Below are 11,896 nucleotides of genomic sequence, written 5' to 3' on the forward strand. Positions count from 1 at the left end.
AACTGGGCCCACTATAAACATCTCAGCTGGTGTGTGTGTGTGTTTCAAAAAGTGTGTGTGTGTGTAAGAGTGTGCATGTAAGTGTGGGTGTGTGTGTCAGTGTGTTTCTAAGAGTATGTGGTTGTATGTGTGTGTGTGTGTGTGTGGCTGGTCTGGGATTGTGCACTTGTGTGTGTGTGCTATTCTGGGAGAGTCTGGGAGTTTGTGCATGTGTGTGTGTGTGTGTGTTCCATTCCTTCTCTCCTGGTCTTTCGTGGTTTACCGTCAGGATCCTCGGAGCTTCTCTTGCAACATCACCCTGTTCCTTCAGTAGCCGCACGCATTCTAGCAAAGCATTCTGGGAGAGTGAGTCTGCGTGTCGAGACCTGCCCCCCACCACAGGCTTGCCTCTCTGACAGATGGCAGAATGTGATAAGTGAACGTTCTCAAACTGACATGCACTCCAAAAGACATATTTTTAGATTCATCATTGTGTTTATATTAAGTCAGATGTCCTCGTAACTGATTGAAATGCTTCCAACGTCAACTTAACCAAATACTTTTGTTTAAAACGTGAAATAGTTGAACTGCGTTTTCATTTAATGACTTTTGTTTATGGTGTTTTCTCACACTTAGTTGCTTGTCTGAATGACAAGCACACACACACACACACACACACACACGGATACACACACATGTCAGTGACAGACAGGATTGAACCAGTTAATTTTTTTGAAGACATATTTTCGGGGCATTTCTTCCTTCATTATTTATATTGTGATGGTAGAGAGAGAAAAGAAATGTAAGGAGAGAGAGAGACCTCCCACACACCCACACACTCCCCCCCCACACACACACACCCACACACTCTCCCCCCCCCCACACACACACACACACTCTCCCCCCCCCCACACACACACACACACTCTCCCCCCCCCCACACACACACACACACACTCTCCCCCCCCACCCACACACTCTCCCCCCCCACACACACACACACACACTCTCCCCCCACACACACACACACACACACTCTCCCCCCCCCCCACACACACACACACACACTCTCCCCCCCCACCCACACACTCTCCCCCCCCCCCACACACACACACACTCTCCCCCCCCCCACACACACACACACACACTCTCCCCCCCCCCCACACACACACACACACACTCTCCCCCCCCACCCACACACTCTCCCCCCACACACACACACACACTCTCCCCCCCACACACACACACACACACCCACACACCAGGGGAAGTGTGGGGGCCTCCTCTGTCTGGCGGGGTGCAAGCCGACTCTCTGGCAGGAATTTCACCTCTGGATAATTTATGCTCGGCAGTTGCCAAGACAAACTAGTGTTTCCACACCTTCAGATCACACACACACACATCCCAGCTCTGTCACACACACTACAGAAACACACACGCACCACTTCTGCACACGCACCCACACATCTCTCTCCACTGTCATCTTAATTTGAGCTAGAAATGTCACATTTTGGCCGGTATTTATTTCGAACGATCCAAGAAAAGCAGGTGCTTTGTTAAACGATGACAGTTTGTGTTTGTGTGTGTGTGTGTGTGTCTGTGTGAAAGATGGGATGGGGTCTGGGAGAGAAAGAGGAAATATTGAATGTACAGTACCTTAGTCCACCCAGCCTTACACACACACATGGTTAGCCATAATGATTCCATCATGTAGCAGGAAATCCTACTATGGCTACTACATAACTACATAAACACAGAGAGGGGGGGGGGGGGGTCACCATTCCATAACCCCTCTCCTCCCCCTCCCCCTCCCCCTCCCTCTACACCCTCACCCCTCTCCTCCCCCTCCCTCTACACCCTCACCCCTCTCCTCCCCCTACCTCTACACCCTCACCCCTCTCCTCCCCCTTCCTCTACACCCTCACCCCTCTCCTCCCCCTCCCTCTACACCCTCACCCCTCTCCTCCCCCTACCTCTACACCCTCACCCCTCTCCTCCCCCTTCCTCTACACCCTCACCCCTCTCCTCCCCCTCCCTCTACACCCTCACCCCTCTCCTCCCCCTCCCTCTACACCCTCACCCCTCCCCCTCCCTCTACACCCTCACCCCTCCCCCTCCCTCTACACCCTCACCCCTCTCCTCCCTCTACACCCTCACCCCTCCCCCTCCCTCTACACCCTCACCCCTCTCCTCCCCCTCCTTCTACACCCTCACCCCTCTCCTCCCTCTACACCCTCACCCCTCTCCTCCCCCTCCCTCTACACCCTCACCCCTCTCCTCCCACTACACCCTCACCCCCCTCCTCCCCCTCCTCCCCCTCCCTCTACACCCTCACCCCTCTCCTCCCCCTCCCTCTACACCCTCACCCCTCTCCTCCCCCTCCCTCTACACCCTCACCCCTCTCCTCACCTCATTCCTTCAGGCTCTCCTCACTCCCCTACAGGTTGTGGGTGTCACAGTGAGGTGGAGGATGAGGGTGTGGTGGAGGATGAGGTGGAGGATGAGGGTGTGAGGTATAGGATGAGGGTGTGGTGGAGGATGAGGGTGTCACAGTGTGGTGGAGGATTAGGGTGTCACAGTGAGTTGGAGGATGAGGGTGTGGTGGAGGATGAGGGTGAAGTGGAGGATGAGGGTGTGGTGGAGGATGAGGGTGCGAGGGTGAAGTGGAGGATGAGGGTGTGAGGTATAGGATGAGGGTGTGGTGGAGGATGAGGGTAAAGTGGAGATTGAGGGTGAGAGGGTGAGGTGGAGGATGAGGGTGTGAGGGTGAGGACCTGTCCAACATGGGAAAGCAGGCGTGGAGCAGGACAACCACAGGACAACTTATTCAAGCTGTGGCATCAAACCTCCAACACCTGCTCCAGATGAGCTACTGTGTGTGTGTGTGTGTGTGTGTGTGGGGGGAGGGGGCTGTTTGGGGTCTGGGTTTTCCTGGCAGGTTGTACACTTCACCCAGGTTAGTGTATCAGGCACAGAGAGTGACAGTGGGATCACTGGTATTTACATTTACACAGAACATAAACACACACACAACGTGCCTGTGGTCCCTGTTCTTGTGCCAACTCTGTGGTGCATATGGGAACAAGCTGCAGATCATAAATCTGTGTGTGTGTGTGTAGTATTTACCCTGTAGGCATCCCTGGGAGAAACTGTTTAGAGGCGCCTTCAAGACCACAGGTAGAGAGACTGATCACTCCCAGATGCTACAGAGCCAGTGACTGTGAGAGGAGAGGAGAGGAGAGGAGGAGAGGAGAGGAGAGGAGAGGAGAGGAGGAGAGGAGAGGAGAGGAGAGGAGAGGAGAGGAAAGGAAAGGAGAGGAGGAGAGGAGAGGAGAAGAGGTGGAGAAGAGAAGAGAAGAGGAGAGGAGAGGAGATGAGAGGAGGAGAGGAGAGGAGGTGGAGAAGAGGAGAGGAGAGGAGAGGAGGAGAGGAGGTGGAGAAGAGAAGAGGAGAGGAGAGGAGGTGGAGAAGAGGAGAGGAGAGGAGGTGGAGAAGAGAAGAGGAGAGGAGGTGGAGAAGAGGAAAGGAGAGGAGGAGAGGAGAGGAGGTGGAGAAGAGGAGAGGAGAGGAGGTGGAGAAGAGAAGAGGAGAGGAGAGGAGGAGAGGAGGTGGAGAAGAGAAGAGGAGAGGAGGAGAGGAGGTGGAGAAGAGAAGAGGAGAGGAGAGGAGGTGGAGAAGAGAAGAGGAGAGGAGGTGGAGAAGAGAAGAGGAGAGGAGGTGGAGAAAGAAAGGTTTAAGAGAACAGAGGAGAGGAGAGATGTAACCAACCCCAGAGGAAGTGTGTCTGTGATGCTGAAGAAGCCACAGTGTTTCTGAAGCAGGTCAAACGTATATACGTGCTCCTACTAGAGTTCAGGAGGTCAGACCAGAGTTGAATGTGCAGACACACCCACACACACCCCGCCTGGACGAGGACCCTGCAGTGTTTTGGGTCGGACATCCAGGGGGAGAGACTGTTGTGGTGGGTGTTTCCTGCGAGCGCGGTGATGGCGGAGGCGGCTGTGATCTCAGTCGGACTGTCATCAGACCCACTTCCTGTGTCATCAGACCCACTTCCTGTGTCAAAACCCTGGCTGGAGGCACAGGTCACCTGACACGTACCCCTGAACGGGGGGAGGGGGGGGGGGCATACTGGCTGGAGCCTGAGGGCAGCACTGTCTCAAGTCACACACACCACCCCCCTCCCCCCCCCCCCCCCACCATGACCACCATGTCCTCTAGAGGGTTAGAATAATACCTACTCTTCACCCTAGACCCCTGACCCCCCCCTCTCTCTCTCTCTTCCAACCCCCCCCGTCTCTCTCTCTCTCTTCCACCCCCCCCCTCTCTCTCTCTCTCTCTCTCTCTTTCACCCTCCTCCCCTCTGGGGAGGTTATAGTACCTTCCTTGTTAAACCCCCCCACCACCCCCCTTTCTCCACCCTTTCACCTCATGTCTCCCCCCTCCCCCCACGCCAGTGTTCATTACTGCAGATATATATACACACACATCTGTCAGAGGCAGAGACAATAGAGAGAGTGTCGCCTCACTCACACACATCAGCGCAGGAACAGCCACCGAGGAGGAGGAGGAAGAGAGGAGGAGGAGGAGGGGGGGGGGTTTAACAACATGTAGCAAAAAGAAAGAAAAACAGAAACACTTAGAAGTCTTGAATGAAGAGGCCTCTTCCTCAACACTGAGGGACGATCTGAGGAAGAAAGAGAGAGAGAGGGGGGAGGAAGAGAGAGAGATAGAGAGAGAGGGAGGGAGGGAGGGGTGGGGTGGGAGAGAGAGGGAGGGGAGGGAGAGAGAGAGAGAGAGAGAGAGAGAGAGAGGGACAGACAGAGAGGGAGGGAGGGAGGGAGGGGTGGGGTGGGAGAGAGAGAGAGAGGGAGGGAGGGGAGGGAGAGAGAGACGGAGAGAGAGAGAGAGAGGGAGAGAGAGAGAGGGAGGGGAGGGAAAGAGGGAGGGAAGGTAAAGATGTAGTTTTGATCTCCTTGATCAGTTCTTATTGTAATGTTCTCTCCTAAGCAATTCCGTCAATCAGCACATCACAGCTGTGCTCACTAATGCTATGCTTCCTCCTCTCACTCCTTGCTCCTTCCTCTTTCCTTCCTTTTCTCACTCCTTCCTCCTCCCTCTCTCCTTCCTTTTCTCCCCCTCTCCTTCTTTCTCTCCCCCTCCTCCTCCTCCTCTCCTTCCTCCTCTCACTCGATCTTCTCCTCCACTTCCTCCATCTCCTCTGAAGCGAAAGAGGGATTGAGAGAGAGAGAGAGAGAGAGAGAGAGGGACGCAGAGAAATAGAGCAAATAGACACTGACACATACAGACATACAGGGCCATGTCTTGAACAAACCCTCATTTAATAATTTCCGTCTGCATTATTTAGCACATTTGAATGTGAAAAAAACATCAGATGAATAAACATGTCCTCTAAACTCCTAACCCACAGTATATCTGTGAAGCAGAAAGATAAAAACCAAACAAATATATGATGTAATGTTTCAGTTCTTCCCAACTTGCCCTTGTTTGTTTGTTTGTTTATTGTTATTTGTTTTACAGGTGATTGACGTCAGTTCGGATACCATCACTTTTTTGGTCAAGGTCCAATAGATAACGATTCGTTCGAGCGGAACCGTCGCACGAGAGTGTCGGTGAACGTAGCTTTGAAGTGGCAACCGTACCGAGGAATATGACATAATACAGATGACGTAAGTTATAAAGCACTTCCCTTCATATCTCCCCGTTCTTTATCACGAACAAAAATAAAACGGATCCCTTCGTGATTTAAAGATAGAGATTTTTGTGTTTCATATAGCTCATATGTATAAAAAGGCAAAGGCCCGTTCAACAAAAATGTCTTACATTTCTGTGAGTTGACCATTCCGACCCAACATTAACATTTCCCTCTGGATTACAAAAAAAATAATACAACCGATATTAACACACCAGCGTAAAATTCCCCCATGAGAGATTTGAGTCAGAAAGTGTTACTGTCGACGCGGGGAATAATTCATTTAGGGGAAAAAAGATCGGAGTCGAATTCCTCTACTGGGAGTATGGAATAGATGTGGGAGGCAGATACTGTCACTCCACCCACGACTTTAAAACTATTTATTACACTTCTTTAAAATGGCTTTATGGAAAAGTGACTGATGGGGATTGTTTTCATGATGACCTCGAGATACAAACACGCCTAAATGGCAAAATTGTAGAGGCTGTGATTTTTGTTTTTTTATGTTCGATCCGGAGAAAAAAGCTCATTACAGGACTAAACGATAATAATAATAATAATTGTACTTCGATAGGCCTACTAATAATTCGGTTGTAGGTTAATGTTTATTTACAGGCTACAATTGCTTAGGCCTATTAGACAACAGCAAAGGCTACACGTATATAAATAAAACATTCATAGTACCATAAAATGTAGTTGTAATATTACAACATAGTATTATGCCTAATATCGTAACATTTCAAGTTACATGTTTACTTTTCATAACACGATTAAGACTGTATCTCAAAAGACAGAGAACGTCAATTTAACGAAAACATGGGCCTATAGGCTACACAGCAGTGAATCACCAATATATGGGAACAATGACAGTGTTTAATTTGTAATCAGAAACCAACACAACAGAATAAAAACGTAGGAATACGCGATTTCCAGTGCGTAACATGCGCGCTATTTTGCCCAATAACAAAAGTAAAGCCTGACCATATCAAATGTGCGCCTGTTCGGGGGCATGTATCATTCTAAAAACATAGCCTAGTAACTTCATTCTGACTATAAGCTCATGCTGGAAGCAGCAGGTATCAATAGGGGTACTGATGATGATGATGACATCGGCCTTAAGACAGCACAGCTGCGGGCGAATCAGCCGCTCAATAGAAAACCGCTTGTCGGGTACAGGCTGTCCACAGATGCGGTCGCTTAGCGCTAATGGCCAGGGATAAAACCGAAACGAAAGCTGTCGTTTGCTTTTCTATATTTTATAGAAAGTAAAACTAGAAATGTTAGTGCGGCCACGCAATCCGAAGTCCGAGAGGCGATTTACAAGCCTAAATAAGCTTCATGTTTAGCCTACCCGCCGATAGACAAGACATTTGAGAGATGCGTCTAAAATGTAGTTGTCACATTCAAAAAGTTGTATTTCAGTTTGTCAAAGGTGAAGTCTTAAGAAACCCCCAAAGTGGAATGTCAACGTCTCTGACGTGTTCCTCCCGTGCTTTTACCGGATGGGTAGCCTATTGTGCTGCGAGGCGGGGGCATTGGTGTGTATGGGAGGCGCGACCAGGACGTTGAAAAGGGAGTTTGGAGAGGGTGAAACATCCACCCTCGCTAAGAGAGGGAGCCCTCCGCAGGAATACCTGTGTTTGGAAATTTGACGTCTGGATCAATGCAGGAATTGATTAGCCCATTTTATCTTGTGGCGGAATAACGGCTTGTCGTGGATCTCTACTTAAATGTTTTGGAAAACTGATCAGATGTTGGGGTTTTCAGAGTTGGACGGAGGAGACGTTGGCAACGGATTCAACTCGATAATTGCAAACAGCACGGTTGGTTGTTTTCCAATACTTAACAATACCGTTTAGAAAAGTTCGGGCTTTAATGTGAAATGTTGCCCAACCCAGAAACTGGAGCTTTTAGAATGTGACCCTTTAACAGTAGTTTAACTTTGGGTCATTAAAGTTTATAGACCTATAAGCTACTTTGCATGGAGTCGGCTTAGCTATTATTTAGAGTTTACTCGCTACAAATTAACGCAACCTAAAGTCACGTTGAAAACTTCGTCCTACAGGTGTGTGTTCCCCCGGTAATTTGAGCTAACCGTTTAGCGTAATAGGTGTACCGGCGAGTTGACTTCAGCGCAATCAGAACGATGACTTGCAGCTGTATGCGCTCTACTTGCCGCTTAGCATTCAGTCAGGAGACCTGCGAGCAATTTGATACATTTTGAATCGGTGGTCATTTTTGATCAACCCCAATTTGTTGACATATTTTTTTTAGGTTGTGAAATTCGCAGTGTGTATTTGTAAATAGTTATGGTTAGTTTGAACTAAAAGCGAGTTGTTGGTGTGGCCTAATTAGATCTGTCCAAGTTGCGCCAGTGTCTTTTTTTCTCCGTATTACTGAAATTATCTTTAATCACCGGGATTGCCTTTGCTATCGAAGGAAGTCTAAATCCCCAAATAAAAACGGATATCTTGAAAATTAAAGCTGCGAATTTGCCCAACTAATGACTGATGATGTCGGCGGAACTCGATGGGGTGAACTTTCTTTGCTCACCCCTCACACACGAGTATATTCTTACAGAGGTAGGCTATACTTTATGTCCAATTGGCACAACAATGTTTTATACCGGTGTCACTATCAAAGCGTAAAACGCCAAACATCCCCGAAGTGCAGTCACTCAATGAGCATGTGCATGTAAACTAGCCCGCAACTGGCCTCAGAAAAATGTTTGCTCCATCGAAATTTAGCGGAAGCCAAGTTATGATTTAAAACCCTTATTAGGCCTATATTACGATTTGTTCACTTTTTCGAATATTCAAATATTGTTCATTTAATTTTCTCCAACTAGAGCTCGTCAGATGATGATTCCCTCTCCACGGCCTGTTCTTCCCTCTCGTCGGCCTCGACGCTTCAAACCATGTCTGCAGCCTCTCTCGCTGGGAAGACGCTGTGCACCAGCTGTGGTCTGGACATTGTGGATAAATACCTGCTCAAGGTACGTAGTCACTGCTGTAAAACAAGGCAACCGACGTGTGTTAAGGTATTGTGTGTCAATCAAGGGGCGTAATGTTAAGAGGGTGTTGTAGCCTAATACGCTCACGGGCTATGGATGGCTAAAGGCCTATAGGCTATAGCAATCGAAACATTTCTTGGGGCATCACGTTTGTTTGTAATGTGTTGTTACTGACGTCTTTCGTTGAGCCTAAGAAAAGACTAGCCTACATGTTTTTGATTAAAGTGATTACTGGATGAGTAACAAGGAGTCGTATGTCCTTCTTAGCTTTAAAAAAAAAATGTTTTTTGAAACTTTGAAACCTCTCAGCGAAGGTGTTTTATAACGGCTTCGTCGGTGTGCCTCGCAGGTTAACAACTTGTGCTGGCACGTGAGATGCCTCTCGTGCAGCGTGTGCCAAACGCCTCTCGGGAGACATGTCAGTTGCTACATTAAAGACACACACGTTTTCTGCAAAGTGGACTATTTCAGGTAAACACTATCTCTAAACATGTTCAGCTCAGCTTTCCTTATAAATGTTATTCTTTGGGTCTATGGGAACAGTCTGCCTGGCATTTTTCACGCCAAGGCGAACAGTGTTAATTAGCCAAGCCTATCCCGTTAGGCTACAGGCTACATACAACAATATTGATGGTACATCAAGGACTAGGTTAATGATCAAGTCCTGTGTGGCACAAGTAACACCTGAATGTGAGCTGACTGCATTTGGAAGTGTCTGTGAGGGGAAACAACTGACAAGAAAATAACAGTTGAAGAATATCCGCCCGAACTTTAATCTCCTCATTTACTCAGTCAGTGGTTCTCTCACACGGTCTCTTTCTCTCTCTCTCTCTCTCCCCCCGCTTCGCCTCCTCAGGAGGTACGGGACTCGGTGTGCGCGCTGCGGCCGGAACATCCACTCCAACGACTGGGTGCGTCGGGCGAAGGGCAACACGTACCACCTGGCCTGTTTCGCCTGCTCCACGTGCAAGCGGCAACTCTCCACCGGGGAGGAGTTCGGGCTTCTGGAAGAGCGGCTGCTGTGCCGCGTGCACTACGACTGCATGGTGGAAAGTCTCAAACGCTCGCTGGAGAACGGTGAGGGAGAGTAGGTAGGACCCAGGGGCAGATTAGGGCAATTGGGCGACCGCCAAATGATGAAATGGGGGAATTTTTCAATAATTCTACCGCAGTGTTATGCTAGCTGTCACTTGAATGATGATGATGATGATGAAGAATGATGATGAGGAAGGGGGATCAAATTACTTTTTTAAATGTGTGGGGTCATTCATGGCTCTGCTTGGCCGGGTTCTCAGCACAGAGTCCTGAACCAGGGTTCTGAGGTGTGTGTGTGTGTGTGTGTGTGTGTGTGTGTGTGACAGGAGAGGGGGAGGATGGAGATCTGGAGGTGTCCCACCCCAAACCAGCCAAGAGGGCTCGCACCAGCTTCACTGCTGACCAACTACAGGTGAGCTGGACGCATCCACTCAACCGTGTGTGTGTGTGTGTGTGTGTGTGTTGGAGGGGTGGTGTGTGTGTGTGTGTGTGTGTGTGTGTGTTGGAGGGGTGGTTTGTGTGTTGGAGGGGTGGTGTGTGTGTGTGTGTGTGTGTTGGAGGGGTGGTGTGTGTGTGTGTTGGAGGGGTGGTGTGTGTGTGTGTTGGAGGGGTGGTGTGTGTGTGTGTTGGAGGGGTGGTGTGTGTGTGTGTTGGAGGGGTGGTGTGTGTGTGTGTTGGAGAGGTGGTGTGTGTGTGTGTTGGAGAGGTGGTGTGTGTGTGTGTGTGTGTGTGTTGGAGGGGTGGTGTGTGTGTGTGTGTGTGTGTGTTGGAGGGGTGGTGATGGTGTGTGTGTGTGTTGGAGGGGTGGTGATGGTGTGTGTGTGTGTTGGAGGGGTGGTGATGGTGTGTGTGTGTGTTGGAGGGGTGGTGTGTGTGTGTGTTGGAGGGGTGGTGTGTGTGTGTGTGTGTTGGAGGGGTGGTGTGTGTGTGTTGGAGGGGTGGTGTGTGTTGGAGGGGTGGTGTGTGTGTGTGTTGGAGGGGTGGTGTGTGTGTGTGTTGGATGGGTGGTGATGGTGTGTGTGTTGGAGGGGTGGTGATGGTGTGTGTGAAGGCTGTGCCTGTGTGCAGGTGATGCAGGCTCAGTTTGCTCAAGAGAACAACCCGGATGCCCAGACCCTCCAGAAGCTGGCAGAGAGGACTGGTCTGAGCAGGAGGGTCATTCAGGTCAGACACCCACACCCCGCCCACACCACACCACACACACACCACACACACACACACGGCAGATGGTCAAGGACTGACTATTGTAAATGGTAAATTCCTTGTTTGTGTAAACTTTCATTGCGATTAAAACCCTTTCTGATTCTAATTCTGGAGGTGCACACTTCTAGGAGTCTTTTAGTGGTTTGCCAATGACTTTATCTTTCCACCAGATCCAGAACCTGAGCCCTCTTCCTCTCTCTCTCCTCCCCAGGTGTGGTTCCAGAACTGTCGAGCGAGACACAAGAAGCACGTGAATCCCAGTCTGGAGCCCCCCATGACCACGCTGTCGTCCATGACCACGCTGCCCCTGGTGGAGGACCTGCAGTACACAGCCTTCATACCGTCGGACGCTCCCCTGCTCGCTACACTGCACACCTACATGGACGGTGAGCACACACACACCCATCCACAAAGATGATCAATTTGAATAAATGGGTCATATGCAGCTTTCATTTAATTATACGTTTGTTGTGGTTTGTTTAAGTTAACACATTCAACTGTTTTGACCACCTTCACAGTTCAAGGCTCAACCCCCTTGGTGTTCCAGCCTCTTCTGTCCCATTCGATGACACAGCTGCCAGTCAGCCATGCATGACCCGCCCACAACAGAACCGGGCGTTAAGATTGGTAGGCAAATGGATAAGCACATCACCAAAGATGTGGAACTAAAATCCAAATATTTTCCACGAAGTTAAAGCACAAAGGAGAAATTATGTGCAAAAAAACAAAACAAAAAACAGCTTAACTCTAGAAGTATTTTTGTTAATATATATAATATATATATTTGGTTATGAAATTTATGGCATTTAATTTATTGAATGTATATTTGACTAAGCACTTTGTTTTAAATAAATTAACTAAAGGTTAATGGAGGAGTTTCTAGTAATGTGGGTTTGTGTTGGTGTTTCACTGGGCTGTGATGATGATGATGGTAAATAAAAACCATAAGACTG

At 49.1% G+C, this 11,896-nt stretch overlaps 1 protein-coding gene across 4 annotated transcripts; it reads left to right on the plus strand.

Annotated features, from left to right (window-relative positions):
* The first annotated feature begins 5,228 nt into the window (after positions 1-5,228).
* lhx8a (LIM homeobox 8a) lies at positions 5,229-11,896 on the plus strand. 4 transcript variants are annotated; one of them, XM_084707307.1, is made up of 9 exons: positions 5,229-5,669; positions 7,460-7,515; positions 8,541-8,687; positions 9,055-9,176; positions 9,562-9,782; positions 10,067-10,152; positions 10,809-10,904; positions 11,155-11,329; positions 11,462-11,896. In XM_084707307.1, exons 3-9 carry the CDS (start codon positions 8,610-8,612, stop codon positions 11,536-11,538), a joined length of 855 nt encoding a protein of 284 aa, XP_084563433.1. In that variant the 5' UTR covers positions 5,229-5,669; positions 7,460-7,515; positions 8,541-8,609; the 3' UTR covers positions 11,539-11,896. The 4 variants fall into 4 exon arrangements, with proteins under 4 accessions (XP_084563433.1, XP_084563432.1, XP_084563430.1 ...); XM_084707306.1 differs by lacking the exon at positions 7,460-7,515; XM_084707304.1 differs by lacking the exon at positions 5,229-5,669 and having other exon boundaries at positions 7,035-7,515.

The sequence above is a fragment of the Hypomesus nipponensis genome, chromosome 10 (genome assembly GCF_054491055.1).
Source record: "Hypomesus nipponensis isolate SF chromosome 10, ASM5449105v1, whole genome shotgun sequence".
NCBI classification, from domain to species: domain Eukaryota; kingdom Metazoa; phylum Chordata; class Actinopteri; order Osmeriformes; family Osmeridae; genus Hypomesus; species Hypomesus nipponensis.

Coding starts and splice junctions, on each gene's coding strand:
- lhx8a (XM_084707304.1), top strand. CDS start 7,423: ATGTTTTGGAAAACTGATCAGATGTTGGGGTTTTCAGAGTTGGACGGA. Junction 8,688..9,054: donor TGGATAAATACCTGCTCAAG/GTACGTAGTCAC, acceptor TGTGCCTCGCAG/GTTAACAACTTGTGCTGGCA. Junction 10,905..11,154: donor TGAGCAGGAGGGTCATTCAG/GTCAGACACCCA, acceptor TCTCCTCCCCAG/GTGTGGTTCCAGAACTGTCG.